The sequence below is a fragment of the Pelmatolapia mariae genome, linkage group LG7 (genome assembly GCF_036321145.2).
Source record: "Pelmatolapia mariae isolate MD_Pm_ZW linkage group LG7, Pm_UMD_F_2, whole genome shotgun sequence".
Classification (NCBI taxonomy): Eukaryota; Metazoa; Chordata; class Actinopteri; order Cichliformes; family Cichlidae; genus Pelmatolapia; species Pelmatolapia mariae.
In genome coordinates this window covers 13,453,306-13,476,408 of record NC_086233.1, presented here as the reverse complement: position 1 = coordinate 13,476,408, position 23,103 = coordinate 13,453,306, and the positions used below count along the sequence as shown (strand labels likewise).

Here is a 23,103-nt window from a genome sequence, read left to right as displayed (position 1 = left end):
ATCTTTTATCCACAATAGTTTCCTCTGTCCTTCCCAAAAACTGTACCTTTTTGCATACTGGGCACAGCTGGAAAACTAGTTATTAATTTGAACTGTATCTTTCAATAAAGCATATCTTTTAGTATTAACTTTCCAAGTTATTAACAAAGAGAAGTAACATATAAGCATCCATCCTTTGCAAACGACTGGCTCTAAAAATAATAAACCACATGAAATATCATACTATACAAAGGACACCAGGTTTTGGCTATAACTAATGTGTGACTTTCGTACGCTTGTTTCATGATGGTCGTAACTGAAGTATGACTTGCTCTAGTTCCCTTGATTCATCTTAATTCAGTGTTCTTGCACTTTTTCCCACCTAGGCTTCTCCGCCAGCTGGATACGGCCTTGTCGTTCCACAGCCAGGAGTTGACCATCCGAAAGGATCTAGGTGATCAGCAGGGGGAGTGCCGTGCTCTTGGCCACCTAGCAGCTGTTCATATGGCCTTGGGAGACTATGCTACAACTTTCCAGTGTTATGAGACCCAGCTGGGCCTGGCACAGGGGCTCAGGGATGCCCGTTTGGAGGCACAGGTCCATGGAAACATGGGCATCACCAAGATAAACATGGGATTGTTTGAGGAAGCTATTGGTTATTTTGAGCAGCAGCTGGCCATGCTGCAGCAGCTAAGTGGAACTGAGAGCATGCTAGACAGAGGCAGGGCCTATGGGAACCTGGCAGACTGCTATGATGTTTTGGGAGATTATGAGGAGGCTATACAGTATTATGAGAAGTACCTGACAGTGGGTCAGAGTCTCAATCATGTCCAGGACCAAGAGAAAGCCTACAGAGGACTTGGCAATGCGCACAGGTAGGTGAAACTAAAATCAAATTGAGAACAGTTTTAGTTCAAAGTTAAACCACAAGGTTACACTAACAACAGGTTATGGCTCAGACGATACCCTTCTATACATGCATTTGATAAATTTAATACAGGGCACACTATTAGGGTACTGTGCATCTGCAAGCCACTTTGCAAACCACCTCCAAACCAGCTCTTGTTTTCTTGCTGTATCTTCCTGTTACTGATGCTTGCGCTGTTCCAGTCAGAAATAAAAAAGCATTATATGTGATTTAAATAAAAATTCTGTTTCTAGAAACGTACAAGGAGATTGCACTTGCTGTCCTGATACACAGTGTTGTATGAGGGGGCTCATGAGGTCTGCCATGGCCCATAAATCCTAATTGGCCAAATGAGCAAGGCTGAAATAATCTATAGTGCGTTTAATTTAAATATCACTATCAATTCATTTCAGAACTTAATTTTATAATTTCCTGTCTTGTTTTTTTTTTGTTTCTATTACTGAAATAAAATTTGCATTAAAATTTTAAAATGATTCTCCATAGACCAACTGCTTCTCTTCCTTCTTTCCTTCTCAGCTAACTCTAGTAAGAGGACAAATAAAATTAGGAAATTTTTCAGGGTTTTGAAGTCTCCCTGGATTTCCCGCTAAATGTAGAAATAAATTCAGACCTACAGTGCTGCAGACTTTTGTTTACATCAGCGTAAAAATGTATGTTGTGTTCATTTATGTTCTATCCTATTAATTAGGATACACCTTTCTAATACAGAATAGCATTCGTGCAAGAGTTTTAAATGAGCATTTCTTGCCACAAGCATTTTATACACATTTTAATTAGAGTCATAATAAGAATAAATACAGTCAGAACTCTGCAGCGTATTAAAAGCAAAAAGCCTTTTTCAGACACATATCCCACGGTGGGCAACTCTCATATGATACAACATAAGTAATGCTCACTGACAGAAGAACAAGGCTTACCGTTAGGTTTACTTTATCCAGCTGTTGCTCCTGCTGTCTGGAGTGTGAATGAAATGGTAATGTAGAGTACAGATTTAGAACAAACCTTTGTAGACTTTCATTCTCTAGTTTTTCTCTGAGTAGATATAAAGAGAAAAATGTTCTGTTAACATGGACCAACTTGCCTTCTTTTCTTTAAATGTTGCAGAAACAACAAAAACAGGAGGCATGCTTTCAAGAACAAGCAAAGTGCAGAAAAAATGCATTATCATACCAGGTCTTTTTCCTCCCCTTTTTGTTCTCCTCTCTCTCCTACTTCAGGTCCATGGGTAGTCTCCAGCAAGCACTGGTGTGTTTTGAGAAGAGGTTGGTAGTAGCTCATGAGCTAGGTGGTGAAGGAGAAGGTAAGGCTCAGGCTTATGGGGAGCTGGGCACCTTACATAGCCAGCTGGGCAACTATGAGCAGGCCCTCTCTTGTCTGGAACACCAGCTTAACATTGCACGCATAGCAGGGGTAAGTTTTCACCAGCAAAATGTTCTTGTTTCTGTTTCATATTTTGTTTTGCCCTGCTGAATATGATAATTAATAAGGGGGGGGGGGGGGTTATATTAAAAACACATAATGCCCATAGAATGAGGTAAACTCTGTTTGAACTATCAGGATAAATCCCTGGAGGCGGAGGCAAGCAATGCACTTGGAGGTGTCTATCAGTTGATGGCAGACAACGAGACAGCTCTACAGGTCTGTATCACATTCATCATTGTATGTGCAGAGGATAGCCCCCCTTGTTATGAAATGTCTTTAATTATACTGATTAACAGGGAAAACAGAATTTATCAGTTGTCAAGCCTCTCCTCTAAGCAACCTAATTTTTCCTGCTGTAGTGGCACCAAAGGGCTTTGGATATAGCAGAACAGACTGGATGTGTCAGGGGCCAGGGTCGAGCCTACGGCAACTTGGGACTGACCTACGAAGCTCTAGGGAAGTACGAACGGGCAGTAGTCTTCCAGGAGCAACACCTGAGTGTTGCAGCACAGACCAATGACCTGATAGCAAAGACTATGGCCTATGGAAGCCTGGGAAGGACACATCATGCACTGCAAAACTACGCGCAGGCTGTAATGTACCTACAGGAGGGTAAGACATTAGCTACAACAATTAATAGTGAGCATGATGATATTGCAGTTGCTGTGTTTATGTATGAAAGTTTAAAAAGAACAAACCCCTGGGATCCAAAGATACTGGGTATAGAGGCATGGCAGCTTTGATTCACAGCTGTCCCAAGCAATCAGTGTCATTATATCTCCATTATACCATTTTTCTTGCTTCCAGAAGTATTATAAACGTCAGACAAGTATTGCTTGTTTGATGTTCAAATAGTTTAACATTTTAACTTTTATTGGATGTTGCACTGCCTCTATTAAGAGATATAAAATAATATTAATGAAAATGAATTAAAATAGAGAGCAGAGATAACTCTGTATGTAAATAACTCTAAGGGCCTAGTCCTCACAGTCAGTCAGAAACGCCTATGCTTCCCACACTTTGTTTTCCACTCACTTTCATGCTCATGCTTTTACTTTTGTATATGTTTAGAGGCCACTAGAAATAGGTGTAAATGTGCAAATGATAGTTGATTTCAATAACCTAAAATAAGTCTTCAGTGACCCTAAGTTGCTCTTTTCTATAAGATTAAATAAGCACAACTGCTTAAAATTAAGGGGGAAATATCACAGCACTGCATGTAAATAACAGACCGTGTAAGACCTCTTGGACAGTGTGAAGTAAGCCATTGGTTTCTATATTTCATTTTTGAAGCATAAAGTGAACACCATAAGCAGGTGGAGCAGGCCCCACCAGCGTCCCCCATGCCGTTCCAGAGGTCAACACGTGGGAGGGACCCGGTCAACCCAAGCCGGAAATTTCAACTTTATTCTCAAAATGATCAATAGTTTTTTATTTTTCTTAATGTGGCCCTAATACTCCTTCGTACATTTGAGATCATAAAAATGGTGGTCGTGATTTTCAGAAATAACTCTCTAGTGTTCCCACAATGGCTGATGGTGTGATTTTCATTGGTTGGTAATATATAGAAGTAACATTGATAAGTGTGGTATTTGTCCAAAACTACTTTTTAACTGATAGTCTAGTGTGACGGGGAGAAATGTTATGCTCTGAGGACACTTAGAGAGCTGTCATTGCTAAACGTCATAGGACTTATAAAGAAAATAGGTCCTGGGAGCATGAAAATCGCTGCCTATGGACACAGCCCCCAATGCTCAGTCCAATTAAGTTACCCACTTTTCTGGTGGATGACAAATCTTAATTGACTAATTGCTCTGTTGCTTTGCTAGATTCAACAACACACTGACAGGGTAGTGATAAAATTAGTTACAATCATAGGGTTTAACATATTCCATTAATACTAACAGTAGTCTTTATGGAGTTGTAAAACTTTAATTTAAAGGAAATTTGTGGGGTCTGTGTACCCATCTTTTGTGGTCTTGGGTGTATATTTTAAGGAGACAGAATTAATGGGATCATTATTATTATTATCAGACCAATTGACACTGATTTTCAGTCCAGTTCTTGTGTAATTTGAGATAGTTTTTTCCATATTTCCCTTCCTTAAGAATTGCCTCTTGATAGTTAGCATCCTACCAAAGATAGACTTCCTATATTCCAGACTTGGGAAATTCCCTTGGTGTGTTAAGTAAAGGGTAGGGAAGAATAGGTGAAAAAAGTGGAACAGAAAAATCAATGAGAATAATAATTTATTTTTTTTAAGCCAAAATACTATACAAGAGTGATTTGTGCCATGTACAACTGGTTGCCATATACAGTAAAATACACTAGAAGAGATGTCACAGAGATTTTTTTATCTATTAAACTGCAGTTGGAGTGATAATATACACATATATATTTTAGCAGGTATTTATCTTGTGTGAGCATTGTACAGTCAGCTGCCGGAATGAAGGACCTACGAAAGCAATAGTTCATCTAGGTCCAGTTTTCTCAAAAGTTTTTAACACACACTGGACACCATGCTAAAACATGCCACGTTTTTGGCTATTAGCTCTTTGGGAATCACCTTGTTGATGCAAAATTAATATTTTATGTCTGTCAAACTGTGCTATATTTTATTTTTCATATATTCAACTAATGAAACTGGAACTAACTGTGTGTTTTTTGCAACAACGGCTTTTTTTTTCTCATATATGTAGACACAACACTGGTTAATCTCTTTTCTATGCTTGAATGAGGTATGTTTATGAACAAATACTTACTTTTGTTAATGTGTGGGTATTAATGATTGTTGCCGTCTGTGTTCATTAGGGACTAGGTCTGTCTTTTTTGTGGGTTACAACCAGAAACTGTGAGGAAAGCCACAAACTGAAAGATAGAAATTTTTTCTTACTGCCATCTTATATTAAGTACATTATAAATACATGATTGTGAGTGCTGAAGTGGTTATTAATACTTTGATAAACAGGACACAAAAAGGCCCAAGCCAGGAGTTTTATTATCTGGCCTTAACTAAGTGTTTCTATTGTTTAAACCTGACCAATTAATTTTCTTGCCTAACGCTAATCCACGTAATTTTACTTAAACCTAACCAAGTCTGTATACCACCAAGCAAAAAAATATGTAGTTTTGCTTCCTAACCTAACCAGCAGCAAGAGAAACAATAACTCAAAAGTCAAAATAATGCCAGCATTCAACATTTGTGTCCAGAAACAGAAAACAATTGAGAAATTTTTGTGCAGGAACACTGTTCACTAGACTAAATTTCAAAGCTTTGAGAACAACAAGAAACAGTTATATAGCATACTGTTTGATACCAACGTCTGAATCAAAAGCAGCAGGATAGGAGTTTTTGATCTAAACTTTTCCACTGTGTTCAAAAGCACTATACATTTTTGACATGTATCCACAAACTTGTGATGAAAAGCGAGCAAAAACTTAGTCACCATTTTCCCCCTGCAGTCGTACAGACACCATGTAGAGAGGCTCTGGCTCTTAGCACATACTTTGATCTACGTGTGAGTATCTTCTTTAAAGTCGGAGTTGTTTAAGACTGAGAACATTGCGAGGTGTTTTTGAAATCCTCAAGAAGCATGAAAGGTATTTATGAGTCTGACACAGGCTAATACAGGATCAGTGCTCAGCTGTGTACCCTAGAGTGTGGTTTCCTTCAGGCAGGTTGTTGTCGATAATCCTGTTTGATTTAACTACATCTCTAACTAGACTTCTCTTTGGAACACATATTTGTGTCTCATCAACCTTGTTGAAAATAATCCCATTTGGATCTCTTTCCTATTAAAAAGACATGCGCACATTAAAAGGCTGATAAAAATTAAAATACAGTCTAATTGTAATGGATCTTAAAATGAGTGACTGGGTTAATTTATGAACTCATCCAGGCTTCATCAAGCCTCTAAGACAGAGTCATGGTTTGTCACTTGGCTCACAGATCCTCTGGATTTTAATTGATCATTAGCTCGACAAGCAAAAAGAATTTCAGCTCAGAGTTGAGGTTAGGACAGAGTAAAAAAAAAAAATCACTTGTGTGTCTCCAATTAACTTTCCCAACCAATACTCACACAGACCATCACAGGCCCAGACAGAGACAAACAGGCAGAGAAGCGTGAAGAAAACTTGATATTTGATGAGCTTCTGCACAATCTGAGAGCCTAATGAGAACTAAATACAACTTGCTATGACTGCCTGCGCCTTCGCAGCAGGAGTAGATGAAACATATCTGAGACGAAGGAGAAGATTTCAAGACTTTTGAATTGAATTTGAATCAGCTGCATAAAAAAACAAGGGTGAAGAAAGACAAAAGAAACAGTGGGAGAAAAGGAATGGCAAATGTGAGTGCTGCTGGCTGAGTCAGTAAGAATTCACTTCAGTACAGCAACAGTTGTCACAAGCGTCAAAGTGCCAGGACTTTGAAAGAGATGATTTTCGTATCAGCCTCTTGGAACTAGCGTCTGATCTCTTCTGCTGTCTGTTTCCCTAGGTCTGCGTCTGGCAGAGCAGTTAGGTCGGAGAGAAGATGAGGCAAAGATACGCCATCGCCTGGGCCTGTCTCTTTGGGCCAGTGGAAACCTGGAGGAATCACAGCACCAGGTGTGTATGTGTGTGTGTATGCATTTATGCATGTATTCTCAACTGCAAAGATGCAATTTGTGTGTGTGCATTTAAGATATAAGAGAAACATTGTTAAATCTTGTGAAACCTCAAGGAATCATTTTCTACCTTGCCATCTGAAAATAGGCACCATGAGCACAGGGTAGATCCAACTGAAAAAGCAAATTGTCAATTACAATTTATGAACCATAAAGCAAACCCTTCTATACTGTCTTTATAGACTCAAACCATTATGGGAGCAATAGGAACCATATTTTACCAATTAACTTACTTGTCTCACAGCATGAAGTTACTGGTTTGAACCTGCTAGGTAGCTGGTGCCTTTCTGTGTGGAGTTTGCATGTTTTCCTTGTGCCCATGTGGGTTCTCTCTGGGTGATCTTGCTTCCTTCCATAACCCAAAGACATATGTATTACATTGATTGGTGACTCTAAATTGGCCATATATGTGAATGTGAGGGTGAATGGGTGTACCCCTCTTTTTGTTCTATAAATAATTAAAGATACAGACGGTGATTTTTTTTTTAGATTATTTAATAGAAAAAGGGATATCGTACTATAAATATACATAGAATAATGTGCAATTATATCTTCCACATTATGCCATTATACCTCCAAATTATGCCAGCTAATGTTAGCCACGAGTGTTTTTAAAGTCATGCTTTCCCTCAGACAAACAGTTGAGTTACATTCTCACATCATATGAGAGTTTATTCACCAAGTGTTAGAGTCCAGCGTTAGAGCCACTTCAAAGAAAAGTTTTACTAATGCCTAACAGTAACTAACAGGCTAACAGAGAGCTTTGGTTTTTCCTCATTATTCTTTGTTTCCCAGCTTTGTTTGCATAAGTGAGAAATCCAGTGTAGAAGTGTAGAATACTGCTTAAGACTGTTTTAATCTATGACAGATAATAATTTTCTCTACTGCATTACTATGTCTTATTGATATCTGGTATTATTATCGAATTTGCATCGTTTTTATTATATAAACTTTTGAAAGATATTAAATGACTGTCAGTGTCAAGTTTGCTGTACTGCAGGCAGGTTTCGGACACAAACACGGGATTCTGAAGATAAAACATAAACTCAAAAGGCTGCTTTATTGCTGAACTTAAGAAATTTAAAATACATAACACAAATCTGAGGGAGAGAGGGAGAATGGGTGAGGGAGTTACAGTCTGAGTACACACAGTAATGGGTTAAAGAAGTAAATAAATGACCCTATGTATAAATACTCAGCTAGAAGTAAGAGCCCAGAATGCTACCTAACTAAATGCATTCTATCAAAATGGAATATGTGAGTGACGTTTTTAAGGGACTACCTATGATTATAATTTGGTTATTTCATCACTCAGACTACCCAGATCATGGACCGCACAGAGCACACAGCTTGAGGGAGAACATGACTAAAGACAAGGGGAGACATACAATTAATACACAGGCAGTTGATTACGGGAAATGGAGACACATGGGAACGCAGCTGAACTGAATCTGACTAATGAGGCAGGGGAGGCAAAACTAAACATAATGTACATGGGACAAGGGACTATTAAATGAAACATGAAGTAACAAACACTGTGACCCAGACTAAAATATATGAACTTGACAGAACTGTCAGGGTTCTGTCAGGGACACGACTGTAGAGACAGAGCGTTAAAGAAGGAGAGAAAAATGACTTCCAGGAGATGCTGAGAACAAGACACAGAGATGAAACTAGGACACGAAAGGGAATTAACATAATTAAACAAGAAACCATTAACTAGGAAAATAAATAAAACTCAGAGGCACTAGGAAAGTAGAGCATAAACAGAAGCTTATGGAACTCAAACAGAAGTCTTATCTTAACCCAAAATAAACCTAAAGACCAAGAGAAGGAGAACTGAACTATAATAGAAAGATAATCAAAACAAGAAAACCGCAAAACATTCTGAAAACGCAAAAACCTTGGGCCAGCAACCAGGAACCATGACAGTTAATATAATTTAAAACTAACACCGCCTTCAGTTCTTCATGGTAATGGTGCCAAATCAGATTTTGTCATTTAACACTAAAGACAATTTTTTAAACAATTTAATGTTTATTTCTTAGTTTCTTTTTATTTCAGGAAAACAAAGTAAATTAATATTATTTGGTGGGAATAACTGGAACTGCAAGTTAAGCAACAAGGAAAAGAGAAGAGAGTTACAGTCTGTGTAGACACAGTAACAGGTTAAAAAAAAATATTTATATATATGGCCAGATATAAAGTACATATATAAAGAGCCCCGAATTGATAATATAACATAACTAAATGCATTCTATCAAAATGGAATATATCTGTGTGATGTTTTTAATATAGGACTACCTATGAATACAATTTGTGACTGTGTGTCATTTGTTTTTCTTGCTGTATTGTTATTGTAAGGTTCTGAATGTATTAAAACTAACATAATGACAAACATTAAACATATCATAACAAAATCGTCATTTAAAACTGTTTTAAAAAAAACTATGCTGTAAATAAAACGAAAGCAAAAACTGAAAATATTTTTTTAGCTATTAGAAAATGCACAATTATAATAACTTTGCTTCTCCGTTTCATGGTGAAAAGTGAGCCAAAACACTCCCAACTCTTGCTGTGTGTATATACTGCCACCCAGTGGCCAGCACTGTACCTATATGCTCAAACAGGTTTGAAATAAAGCCTGGCCATTTAGATCACACAATACACAAAAAATAAATACAAAAGTTGTTAACAAATAACAAATGCAGGTGATTTACAACAAACCATGGAGACACATTAAAAGGTGTGAAGAGTATAAAAATGTCTTCACAGTCTAAATCCAGTTGAACACTGGAACAATGGATGGTTTGTATATTTGTGGATTGGTACTCTTGATAATTCATTGCAATGTATGTTTATTTGCTATTTGTTCCAGTTATACAAAGCATCTATGCTATTTGAGGCAATTCGTCATGAGATGCAGCACAGTATGGATTACAAGCTCTCCCTGTTTGATCTGCAAACCAGTTCGTACCAGGCTCTCCAGAGAGTCCTCGTCAGCTTAGGTGACAGAACTGGCCTCTTGACCTGTTGTGTTGTTTCTTTGTGGCATAAATTACTGTACATCACTTTGTATGTTAGCTGTTCTCATTTTTACACCTTATACATTGGTCTCTGTTAATAAGGCACAAATTATCACCTAATGTCTGATAGTTGTATTTCTTTATCAATGCTACCACAATAAAGAGTCTGCTCTTTCAGATCTGCTCCTTTTTAACTCACAGCTCCACATGTTCCTATTCTTTCAGGCCGGCATGATGAGGCACTAGCTATAGCTGAGCGAGGGCGCACACGTGCCTTTGCTGATCTCCTAGTGGAACGCCAGAAAGGAAGTCAGCAAGCAGCGAGCACTGACCCTTACATCCCAGTCACCATAGAACACATCCTGGAAACAGTCAACAGTCAGAGGGCCATGGTTCTCTACTATTCTCTGGCAGAAGGCTTTCTGTACAGCTGGCTAATATCTCCAAGCACAGGTTCACTGCCACGCTTACACAAACTTAAGCTGATCAGTTTTATAAAATTACTGAAGATGCTTTTTTCATTCAGATTCAGAGTCGTAGGCTGACAAAGTTGCCTTTAGGAACATGGAACATCACCTTTCTGGTTGGGAAGGAGCCTGAGGCTGCTCCCTTTAGCTATCTCCATCTCACCCTATTCCTACCATCGTCTTCTATACTCAGACCTCTTTCGTGACAATATTAAACCTCTCCAGTGATCTACCTCTTTGGTCTTCCTGGCAGCTCCATCTTCAAAGTCATTTATCCAATATATCCACTATTCCTCCTCTTCACATGTCCAACCATTCCAACCTTCCCTCTCTCCAAACTGCTCAACCTGAGCTGTCTCTCTGATATACTCATTTGTAATGTTGTCCATCCTGGTCACTACCAGTTAAAATCTTAACATCTTAAATTCTGTCACCTTGACCTCTGCCCCATGTCTTTTTGTAAGTGCTACTGTCTCCAAGCCATACATTATAGCAGGCCTCACTACCCTCCTATAAACCTTTTCCTTCTGCCTGACACACATCTCCAGCCACTCCATCCTGCCTCCATCCTGTCTTTTTCACTAATATTGTACACTGTCCGTTACTTTGGATGGTTTAGCCCAGGTTTTTAAACTCACTTACTTTCATTATCTCTACTTCTTGTGTGTTCACCTTTCCACCTGTCTAACTCTCATTCACACACACATTCTGCCGTGCTTCTACTGACTTTCAGCCCTCTTCTCTTCCAGTGCAAATCTTGACTTCTCCAGGCTCTCTTCCACCTGTTCCCTCGTCTCACTACAGATCACAATGTTATCCAAACGTCATAATCCATGGAGACTCCTGCCTGACATCATCTGTCAGCGTGTCCATCACCATCGCAATCCCACCCTTACCTTGAATCTCACTTTCTTTATATACAGTGGTGTAAAAAAAATGTAAAAGACTTATTGACAGTTATTGCAAATGCAGTTGTTGCTGCTAAGGGTGGCCCAAACAGTTATTAAATTAGAGGCAATCACTTTTTTCACAAAGGACCATGTAGGTTTGGATTTTTTTTTTCCCTTAATAATAAACACCTCCATTAGCAAACTGTATTTTGTATTTACTTGTGTTATCTTTGTGTAATATTTAAATATGTTTGATGATCTGAAACATTTAAATGTGACAAACATACAAAAGAAATAAGAAATCAGGAAGGGGGCAAACACTTTTTTGCATCACTGTATGTCCTGCACCAGCATCGCACACTTCTTTGCCACTTCTTCAGGAATCCTCATAATCTTGTGTCTGGTTAAAAAAAAAAAATTCCCCAGCTCTCTCTCTTTTAGTCATCTCCTCACCTCCACGAGTATGTGATCTGGACCATCTAACCCTTTCCACTCTTCATCCTCTTCATAGTTACCCTCACTTCCTCCTTACTAATCCTCTGCACTTCGTGATTCAAGTAGCCTAAGCTGATGCATGAGGCTACCCTCAGTGATAGATGGTGAGAAGAAATGGGTATATTTGCATACTTGTCGCTTGGTGCCTGTACGCTCAGGTTTTCCTTAGGGGATTGGATTGTTTCTTTCTTGCACCTTCCAACAGTTCAGTGTGCCTGGCTTCCTTAGAGTCCCTGTATCTGCTGGGGACTCCACTGTTATACTGGAGTACATTGAAAGAAATGGCCTACTCAATGTAACCCAAGGACTGGTCTGTTCTGAACACCTGGTTTGAGTATAATGGTGTCCATTAGTACACTTAACACAGGACGCTCTAGTATGCAAGTTCATGATTGATTTTGTAATTATATTATCAGATCTCTGTCCACATGTCTTGGATACTCGGGTAAAGATAATATCAGTGCATTCAAGCGATCACTACTTGATACTGAGTTGGATCAGGTCTCACATGTGATGGGGATGATGCTGGACAGGCCTGATGTCCCCAGATGTGTAGCGATGATGCAGTGGGAGTGTCTGGCAGAGGCCATGGTCTGTGAGATCTTCTACTCCCACCTCCAGCAGACCTTTTACAGCATACTAAGTGAGGCTGGAGACACTGAGTCAGAGTGGACCATGTTCCATCCTATGGAGGACCACAAGAGCCACGCGCATCGAAATAAAAATTTCTGTGCTTTAATAATGAATTGTAGAATAAATTCTGCAATTGTAAATTCATTTTTGAATTCCAATTTAATAAACTGCATTTCAAAATCCTTTTTCCAATTGCATTTCAAAATCCTTTTTCCAATTGCACTTTAATAAACTGCATTTTAAAATCCTTTTTTCAGTTGCACTTTAATAAACTGCAGTTCAAAATCCTTTTTCCACTTGCAATTTAATAAACTGCAGTTCAAAATCCTTTTTCCACCTGCAATTTAATAAACTGCAGTTCAAAATCCTTTTTCCACCTGCAATTTAATAAACTGCAGTTCAAAATCCTTTTTCCACCTGCAATTTAATAAACTGCAGTTCAAAATCCTTTTTCCACTTGCACTTTAATAAACTGCAGTTCAAAATCCTTTTTCCACCTGCAATTTAATAAACTGCAGTTCAAAATCCTTTTTCCACTTGCAATTTAATAAACTGCAGTTCAAAATCCCTTTTCCACCTGCAATTTAATAAACTGCAGTTCAAAATCCATTTCCCTTTCCTGTTCGCTCCGGGATTAGCTGCTGGATTAGCTGCTGGATTAGCTCTTCGATTAACAACTTGCTGGAGGCTATTCAAATTAGCCACACCGTGGGATGTAAGGAGCTCTCTGATTGGTTGGTCAGACACAGGCTGTCTGCCAGCCTGGATTTTTCTAGCTCATAGCTTCGCCCTGCTAAGAAGCGCGTGTGCTTGTACAAAGGCCGTTCAGCCTCGGGATTTACACTCGGCTCGACTCGGATATGTGAAGAATGAAGGGACCCTGCAGCGAAACGGAGAGCGCAACCTCTGACTGAGTGCCTGTCTACACAGTCTGACCACCTGTTGAAGGTAAGGTGCTAACGTGGCTAACGCTAGCATCACCGCACGTAGCCCCGTTATTTTAAGGACATCTTAGCTTATGAAAGTTTTACGTCGCAGCTGTACGAGCTCGCTACGTGTTTTGTAAGCTGCTGTGCTCTTCACAAATAAAGCTGGAAGCAGCTCAGACTGTTAGAACCAGCACTGAGCCCTGTTACATTTATACAGTGTTAGAGCAATGGCTGCAACCTACAGCCTTTAAACTAGCGATTAAAATGCTGACAGTAAACTCGTCAGTCCAGATGTTACCACATTACTTTGTGATACTTAAAACAACTGAGACAGGCTGATTAAAATAACAGCTGTCAGTTCTCTCATTCCTTATATCAAGACTGGAGATCACACTACTGATTTCAGTTCATTTAATATGTGAGTGCACAGATTCATTCTCAACTGGACATAAATGATGATCAAAGGTTGTATATATGATGAATTCATCAAATCCCAGCCTCTAACACAGTGCGCTGAATCTTAGCTTTGAATGTCCAGTATATTCTAATCAGTGCAATGTAAGCATTCACTGAACCTACAGTATCTACACCTGTGTGGCAAATGTGTGGTAAAGATACAGATAATGAAATTTAATTATTAATACAATATACATCATGAAAAATGAAAGCTGAAATTGATTCAGTTTAGTACTTTTCTCTGTATGCTCTGTGATTATAAAGGCCTTAAATTCTGTGATATATACTGTAAATGATTTTCACAGAGGTCTTAAAGTACTTAAATCACTGCTGATAGTCTGGTTGTTTATATTTTCACATGTTTTTGTGTCTGTAGGGCTGTTTGATGACGATTTGGACTCCTCTGGGAGATGAGGACACACCCACATCTGTTCCATACTGCAGCTATGGATGGTGTTACAGCTCCGAGTCAGCTTTAGGCCATCAGACGCACACACTGGAAAACCAGCACCTGGACTTCATGCAGGAGAGACGGCCTCAGTGATGATGGACTCTGCATCCTCTACCTCACCTCCTAATCTCTTTCTTCTTTAACACATAATTAAAATCACTCCAAAAGAGTGTAAACTTACTGAGGAAGTCTCTAACTTGTACACATTTGTACTTTTACTTGTTTTATGAGTTATTTTTAAGAAGAGTAAAGTTATTCACATAAAGTTTTTATTCTTCTGTATTTATTCTTTTGTATCATGTACCACAGTCATACTGAACTTTACAGACCTGGTGAATTGGAGAAAAAACACACACACACACATATATATATTATATATATATATATATATATATATATCAGCTTCAGCAGTATTTCGATTTATCTTATGAATTCCAGTCTAATGTCAATTCACTGAGTTCAGTTTTGGTCTTAAACTCCAGAGAATACCACCTGGTTCAACAATCTTTTTATCTGATTATTGGCAAAATGTTTTCTTCTGAGAGATGCTCCTGAGGCTGAAATTGAGCCCAGAGAAACAACAAAGTTTAGTTCCTCTGGATTTTCCATGGAAAATTGTTTTATCACTCATCCAGGTGACTTCTCCAGTGTCACGGATGAGTGATGAATGTATCTCCCACTGGAAACCATTGTGTCCAGTTAAAGTCATTCGGTTTTTTTAAGGAGAGTTGTTAGATGCTGTGCTCGTGAGGACAATGGGTTTTAACTTGCTGCACAACACAAAGCTGCTATACTGGATCAACGATCAAAACACTTAATTGAGCAGAATTAAGTCAAAATGTAATATCCTCATATGATGACACATCACACACGACCCAGCATTGTTCTAAGAATGCAAACTTTCTTATTGGAAGTTTCCACAGCTGCCAAAAAGGGACAGATTTCTGTCTGGTCTTAATGAGTGGTCGTTGCTCTCTCGTTTTCTCTGGAATTGCTGCACGGAGGATGTAACACCCATGATAAGCGCTGAGGTGTGTGTCCTTGTCAGAAATCAGCCATCCTCAGCTTCCAGGTTAGGAAAAGTGGAACCAGAAGATATTCAAATGCATCTCTTCACAGCTGCTGATGAATTCTACAAAAAACAAAGTTTGTTAAAAACATTTGCAGGTGAATCACCACTGATTTATCAGTGCCATCCATTTACTCAAAAATTACTGACAAGTGGATAACTAGAATATATAGTTTATAATTTCAAAAATGTCCTGTACAAAATCAGGGCTCGCAAAATTTCAAAATCCCTGGTAGCTCTTCGGGCAGGGACTCTTCAGTTTTTGGTAGCCCAAAATAAATTTAAGTAGCCCGAATAAATAAGGGAGCAATTTTTTTTATGTTTTGTTTCCTGTTTTGTTTCCGTAACGGAAAAAAAACATTAATCAAAAAATTGTTGAAACACAAATTACAATATTGTATAAAAATTACAATCATCAACTCAAATACTTGGTTGTAATTGAACAGAAATTTCTATGAACTTGTAAGAACTGTACAACAGGAATCAGTCTGTGTCAGATCCTGAATTTGAAATTTCCACTGGAGTCACGGGTAAGAGGCAAGTGGAACCAAGATCTAGGCCATTTGCTTTTTGAAGTTTGCAAAGACTGCTAAATTTTGCCAGTGGTAGTTCACTCTTTGCAACATAGTAGGCTGTTCTTAACAGATTTTTCAGGTTGATTTTTAGTATGTTATTTGCAGACTGAGCAATAATCAATTTCTTGCATTTCTCATGGGCTCTAATGGGGGCCTTTCTTAAAATTACTGGTCCCAGTAACAAAGGCACTTGTCGACTCAGAAATCGAGGGAAACCAACAACACACCCGGCAGAACATTATGTTATTTACACGGGTGCACATAAGTGGTCCGCATGTGCGCATTCGCTGTCAAAATAAAAGACGCACACCAGATAAGAAGTTGCAACGCGCGTTTGCGTCCATATAAAAGGCACTGTTTTTGTCTGCTAGAGTGGGATTTTCACGGCACATTCTGCACCAAATCTCTGTTCATCATTTGTTTAAAGCCAGCTCACCTCCTGCAACCACTTTTCCTAGAATACGCGCTTCTTTTGTGGTTCGGACTCCATCTGACATTTCTTTGGAGGTGGAGGAACACCAAAGTAATTGCTTAAAGGAGCTTCTTCGACATCTTTAAGAGTTCTAAACAAATGTCTGTCCTCCTCCAGAAAATCTTATGGACGCAAACACGCGTTGCAACTTCTTATCTTGTGCGCGTATTTTATTTTGACAGCGAATGCGCACCTGCGGACCACTTATGTGCACCCCTGGTTATTTAGCTTGTCATATTCCAGCCACAGAAATTCTTTTGTCCATGAAACCATAAAGCTGCACTTTCTTTTTGCCTTATAGTCTGATTTGTCATAACTTTTCCGTTTTGTGGTAAGCTTTTCTTTGGCTGTCACTTCTTCACCCTGACTGGTCTTATTTGGCTCAGCAGAACTAAAATATATATCCTGCTGCCTTTACACACGCACTCACATAACGCTCAGCGATTCTCTGCGCGATCAACCTCTCACATGTTTAAGCTTCCTGCGGGAGATTTCACTTGTCATGTTTGATAGCAAACTAACGATTGATAAGACGATGTCAGAGGAATTGGTGCGCAAATTATCGTCACTCACCAATCAGTACTGTCGCTCTCTATACGCAGTTCGCGCGATTGCAAAGTGAAAGCAAAAAACAAGCGCAAATTCAAATGCGATTTCAATATGTCACATATAGGGCTGCTCGATTATGGCAAAAATGATAATCACGATTATTTTCACTGAAATTGAGATCTCGATTATTTGATGATATTTATTTAACAATAACAATGTATTGAATAATGGCTTTAAAGATTGTCAAAAATAGTATAAAATAGTGTGCAAATACTGATAACAGTGCAAATGTTTGCAATATAAAAAATAAAATGTAAACATCTATGTTTAGTGAACTTTGCCATGTCGCTCTGTGGTGCAGCTACAACACCAAAGTTTACACACTATGTCTACTTGATCCACGTCTGACTCCGCGAACCCATAATGTTTCCACACCACTGAAGGGTTTTTTTTTTAACCTCTTTTCAACCAACGGCAGTCACTCTCCTCTCCAAATAACTTCTGCTTAGCTTTCCGAGCTTCCCTCTGTTAGCTCCTCTTAATTGTTGTGAGGCGTGTTCGAAACGCAGAGAGGTGCGCTCGATTTGCCACACGGAGCAGCGCGAGAGTAAAGCACGAGGGAGGTGCTAATAATCGGCTCAGTCATTTTTAATGATCGTTGAAAGCCCAGATCGTAATTTAGATTAAAATTCGATTAATTGAGCAGCCCTAGTCACATATTGACAGTGGTTCACCGATGCCAATGACATATTTACCCAGCTACATTTCCGAAAGAATGCAAAAGCATTGACATATATTTTTCCTTCCTATGATAGCCCGACGGGCAGGGCAGGGATAGATTCTGGTAGCCCGACTGGAAAAATCGCTAGCCCCGGGACGTCGGGCTAGCGATTTTGCGAGCCCTGAAAATGAACTATATATGACAAATGTGGTGCTTGTGGAATTTTTAACAAGGACCCTACAAAACTTTACTCATGCTGCCAAACTTTTGACAGCTAGGTGTGCAGTTCCTGCTTTAAATGCATCCACTTTTAAGATTAAGGAATCTAAGTGATAAGAGGCCAGAAATGTTTGAACTCACTTATGAACCTACATCACTGAGGCCATCTCTCCTGCATGAAGTCCAGGTGCTGGTTTTCCAGTGTGTGCGTCTGATGGCCCAAAGCTGACTCGGAGCTGTAACACCATCCATGGCTGCAGTATGGAACAGATGTGGGTGTGTCCTCATCTCCCAGAGGAGTCCAAATCGTCATCAAACAGCCCTACAGACACAAAAACGTGAAAATATAAACAACCAGACTATCAGCAGTGATTTAAGTACTTTAAGACCTCTGTGAAAATCATTTACAGTATATATCACAGAATTTAAGGCCTTTATAATCACAGAGCATACAGAGAAAAGTACTAAACTGAATCAATTTCAGCTTTCATTTTTCATGATGTATATTGTATTAATAATTAAATTTCATTATCTGTATCTTTACCACACATTTACCACACAGGTGTAGATACTATAGGTTCAGTGAATGCTTACATTGCACTGATTAGAATATACTGGACATTCAAAGCTAAGATTCAGCGCACTGTGTTAGAGGCTGGGATTTGATGAATTCATCATATATACAACCTTTGATCATCATTTATGTCCAGTTGAGAATGAATCTGTGCACTCACATATTAAATGAACTGAAATCAGTAGTGCGATCTCCAGTCTTGATATAAGGAATGAGAGAACTGACAGCTGTTATTTTAATCAGCCTGTCTCAGTTGTTTTAAGTATCACAAAGTAATGTGGTAACATCTGGACTGACGAGTTTACTGTCAGCATTTTAATCGCTAGTTTAAAGGCTGTAGGTTGCAGCCATTGCTCTAACACTGTATAAATGTAACAGGCCTCAGTGCTGGTTCTAACAGTCTGAGCTGCTTCCAGCTTTATTTGTGAAGAGCACAGCAGCTTACAAAACACGTAGCTAGCTCGTACAGCTGCGACGTAAAACTTTCATAAACTAAGATGTCCTTAAAATAACGGGGCTACGTGCGGTGATGCTAGCGTTAGCCATGTTAGCACCTTACCTTCAACAGGTGGTCAGACTGTGTAGACAGGCACTCAGTCAGAGGTTGCGCTCTCCGTTTCGCTGCAGGGTCCCTTCATTCTTCACATATCCGTGTCGAGCCGAGTGTAAATCCCGAGGCTGAACGGCCTTTGTACAAGCACACACGCTTCTTAGCAGGGCGAAGCTATGAGCTAGAAAAATCCAGGCTGGCAGACAGCCTGTGTCTGACCAACCAATCAGAGAGCTCCTTACATCCCACGGTGTGGCTAATTTGAATAGCCTCCAGCAAGTTGTTAATCGAAGAGCTAATCCAGCAGCTAATCCAGCAGCTAATCCCGGAGCGAACAGGAAAGGGAAATGGATTTTGAACTGCAGTTTATTAAATTGCAGGTGGAAAAGGGATTTTGAACTGCAGTTTATTAAATTGCAAGTGGAAAAAGGATTTTGAACTGCAGTTTATTAAATTGCAGGTGGAAAAAGGATTTTGAACTGCAGTTTATTAAAGTGCAAGTGGAAAAAGGATTTTGAACTGCAGTTTATTAAATTGCAGGTGGAAAAAGGATTTTGAACTGCAGTTTATTAAATTGCAAGTGGAAAAAGGATTTAGAACTGCAGTTTATTAAATTGCAGGTGGAAAAAGGATTTTGAACTGCAGTTTATTAAATTGCAAGTGGAAAAAGGATTTTGAACTGCAGTTTATTAAAGTGCAACTGAAAAAAGGATTTTAAAATGCAGTTTATTAAAGTGCAATTGGAAAAAGGATTTTGAAATGCAATTGGAAAAAGGATTTTGAAATGCAGTTTATTAAATTGGAATTCAAAAATGAATTTACAATTGCAGAATTTATTCTACAATTCATTATTAAAGCACAGAAATTTTTATTTCGATGCGCGTGGCTCTTGTGGTCCTCCATACCATCCCTCCATTACTGAGATTTTGGAGATGAGAAAAGACGTTCAGATATTTCTGTGCTTTTTTTCTAAAATAGTTGTGTATAAAATGTCCCATATTTTTAAAGGGATTAATAGGTGCATAATTATAAATGTACTGATACTGGTGTCCACTTCAAATTAAGTCAATAATCATGATTAAGTAATGCTTTAATGAGAAGTATAAAATTCAGGTTTGCAAAATCATTTGGAATTGGTCTTAACACAGCTGTTGTAGAAAGGGGTTCATGTTTCCATGGGCCTGAAGAACTTTTCAGTTTAGTCATCAATAACATTTAAGTAATATGACTACAGTAGTCTGTAATGGACTGGATCTATATGCACTTTTCAAGGCTTATTGATTACTTAAAGCACTGCATGCATGCAGCTTTTATAATTATCACACACACTCTACCACCTGTCCTACACCAATTCCAATGGGATGGGAAGGCATAAGAGCATGTATAAATGTTTAAAAAAAATAAGCAGGGATTATATCTTTGGTATAAAAAAACAGAGTTGTACTATCTGTGTTGTACTATGAGTTGTCATAACTGCTGTGGCATGGGATACTGAAATGTAGTGATGTTGTCATGACTTCAGTGGGAATTCATTTAAGTTCTGTGAGACAAAACCAAAAAGGGTCTTGACTGAGACGATCATCCTTAAGGTCTTTGTAATACTAGGGTGACATTTACCACTAATTCTCTTCAAAGGGTGAACACTTTCATTGGAGTCTTTCCTCCAGGGCTACCTGCAGGCTGAAATGTCGCCTATATCTACATATATCAGATATGACATTTGAGGAAATTTATACTGTAAAGAGAATGATCACTCTTTGGCTGCACGGCTTTTCCTCTAAGGGGACCCTTAAGAAAAAACGACAGAAGCACCATTTAGTGTCTGCACTACATACTGCCACACAGACACACACATGCTGACAAATGGGCACACACATAGTGCTGTAACCTGCTTATGTTTTTCCTGAAATGTTACAGGTATCGTGAAGTTTAATGAGGTGTATCTTGGAGAAGCAGGACCGGAGGTGTCTGAGTTCAAGGATGGTAGTGGGAGCCCACAAAGTGGAGGAGGAGCTGTTGGAGGTTCCCTTTCTCTGGAGCAATACATCCACAATGCTAGAGAGGCTCTGGGAGTGGATAGTCATTATAGCAGGTAGTGCCACCTTTGATAGATGCCAGTGAATGATTGTTACCAGCACCTTTTAACTCAGTGAAGTATTTTCTTTATGCCTCATACTGCTGACATAACTTTATAGCTGACAGTGACAACTTTATTCCATTAAACAGGTTAATGGAGCCTAATGCAGATATTTCATGGTCTCATGAGGATATGTTTAAGCCTTTCCACAAGGCTGATGTTGAAAGTTTTGTGACATGTCTTAAATCCCTGTCTGACTACTAGCAGACATACAAAGAAAGATTACGTGGTTGACCAGTTGTGTTGAGCTTAACAACTATGGCAAATATGTTATTAATCACTATAGATGTATTTTCAATCTGTATTTCCCTCTGTGTATAGTACATTTTACATATCTGAAGAAAGGATAGGCTTCCAGGCAGAGTCTAGCAGTATCCAAGAGAAAGACTGTCAGCCCAGAAAACACAGGCATAAAAAAAAAAAATGAAAAACCTCTAATCTGGTCAAAATTGTTTCATTGGTGTGCTAAACTGTGGAACTGTTTGTTAAGATCATTGTTATTAAGTCACCCTATGGTAATGTGGTACATGTCATGGTCTACAGAAGATAAATCTCAGTTATTTTAGAGATATGACTTTTCTGTCTGGGGCTAGCATGGTTAATATTTGAGGCTTTGGACGATTTGTCTTGACATTAGTTTGATGGACTCCAATTACATTTTATACAAAGAAAGAGTCAGACTGACTTTGGAGACGTTGACTTTTTTTGTAGGCTTACCATGTGTTTGACATTTGAGGCTTAGAGTTAATCGGGCAATCCAAGATTTCCATGAAGTTCTGTACAAACTTTTGGAATAGATTGTAGGTGAACCTTCTCTCATTTAAACAAAAGTGAGCAAAACATGATAGAGAAGACGCATGCTTTGTGTCTGTCTTCCTTTTTTCCTGCTCTCTCCTGCCAGTTTTCTCTATTCTCAATTATACTACCCACAACTCTCAGGCCTTGGTTGGCATAGCTGGATGACTTTATAAATCACTACCATGTGTTGTGTCAGCAAATGTTCCCCCATACAAACTGCATCTCATCTTTCTGTGAAAACCACTGCAGTGGAGTCACTGCAGCAGGCAGATTCACTACTTCTGGTGTGTGTGTGTGTGTGTGTGTGTGTGTGTGTGTGTGTGTGTGTGTGTGTGTGTGTGTGTGTGTGTGTGTGTGTGTGTGTGTGTGTGTGTGTTGATATTGTGGTGATTCGTGCTGTTTGTGTGTGGTTTATTATGAGTCCCCCTCATCTAAGCATGACAAGTTCTTGCACATACACAGCATAAAAATGTTTCCCAAACCACTAGTAGCACTTTACTGCCCTTTAGCATGTATCCAGGTATCAGGAACTGCTATTACCTTCCTGAGTGTGTAAAATCTACAGCCAGAGTATTCCATAAAAAGTTATTTTAATTCCAAGTCATCGCTCTAACACATAGTGCTCCAGTAATTAATTACTACTTATTTCTTCCTTTTTGTACATTTTCCTAAGATTGTCAGTTCATTCATCAGTCTGAAACAAACTACTTTCTTCTCTCCCTTTAAGATCGCCCTCTTTTTAAGCCTGCCTTCTTTTGATTGGCTTCTGCTTGTAAACAGAATGTTTGACCATACTTATGCTTTTGAGTTGACACTGTTAGAGATATATGCATGCACCTAGCATTTTGGTTGCAATCTTTAGACAATGCTGCATAATAGAACAATTATGTATGTATTGCCATTTTGCAGAGTCTTCTCAAGTAGTGAGACAGAGAGTGAAGCTGGAGATCTGTTGGAGCAGCAGTTTGAGGAGCTGAACAAAAAACTCATCTCTGCCACAGACCCTACAGGCTATCTCCACATGGTGTCCAGAAATAATCTCTTCAACAGGTTTGACTCAGAGTTCTTGTAAACTGCGAGAGTATATTGGCTATAT

The 23,103-nt window shown here is 38.9% G+C and overlaps 1 protein-coding gene and 1 long non-coding RNA gene across 5 annotated transcripts in view; one reads left to right on the top strand and one right to left on the bottom strand.

The window, feature by feature from the left end:
* Nucleotides 1–23,103, top strand: part of ttc28 (tetratricopeptide repeat domain 28) — a 146,174-nt gene that overhangs the window by 109,042 nt on the left and 14,029 nt on the right. For all 4 annotated transcript variants that reach the window (XM_063477992.1, XM_063477989.1, XM_063477990.1 and 1 more), the window contains 9 exons: nucleotides 366–854; nucleotides 2,125–2,317; nucleotides 2,465–2,545; nucleotides 2,689–2,941; nucleotides 6,828–6,937; nucleotides 9,875–10,004; nucleotides 10,248–10,475; nucleotides 20,990–21,164; nucleotides 22,917–23,057. In XM_063477992.1, the coding sequence (XP_063334062.1) occupies nucleotides 366–854; nucleotides 2,125–2,317; nucleotides 2,465–2,545; nucleotides 2,689–2,941; nucleotides 6,828–6,937; nucleotides 9,875–10,004; nucleotides 10,248–10,475; nucleotides 20,990–21,164; nucleotides 22,917–23,057 (1,800 nt within the window). The remainder of the gene's footprint in view (nucleotides 1–365; nucleotides 855–2,124; nucleotides 2,318–2,464; nucleotides 2,546–2,688; nucleotides 2,942–6,827; nucleotides 6,938–9,874; nucleotides 10,005–10,247; nucleotides 10,476–20,989; nucleotides 21,165–22,916; nucleotides 23,058–23,103) is intronic.
* Nucleotides 15,368–19,497, bottom strand: LOC134631969 (uncharacterized). The gene is made up of 3 exons (XR_010094433.1): nucleotides 19,082–19,497; nucleotides 18,090–18,270; nucleotides 15,368–15,475 (listed from the first exon to the last, which is right to left on the bottom strand). It is a non-coding gene; the product is annotated as an uncharacterized LOC134631969 (long non-coding RNA).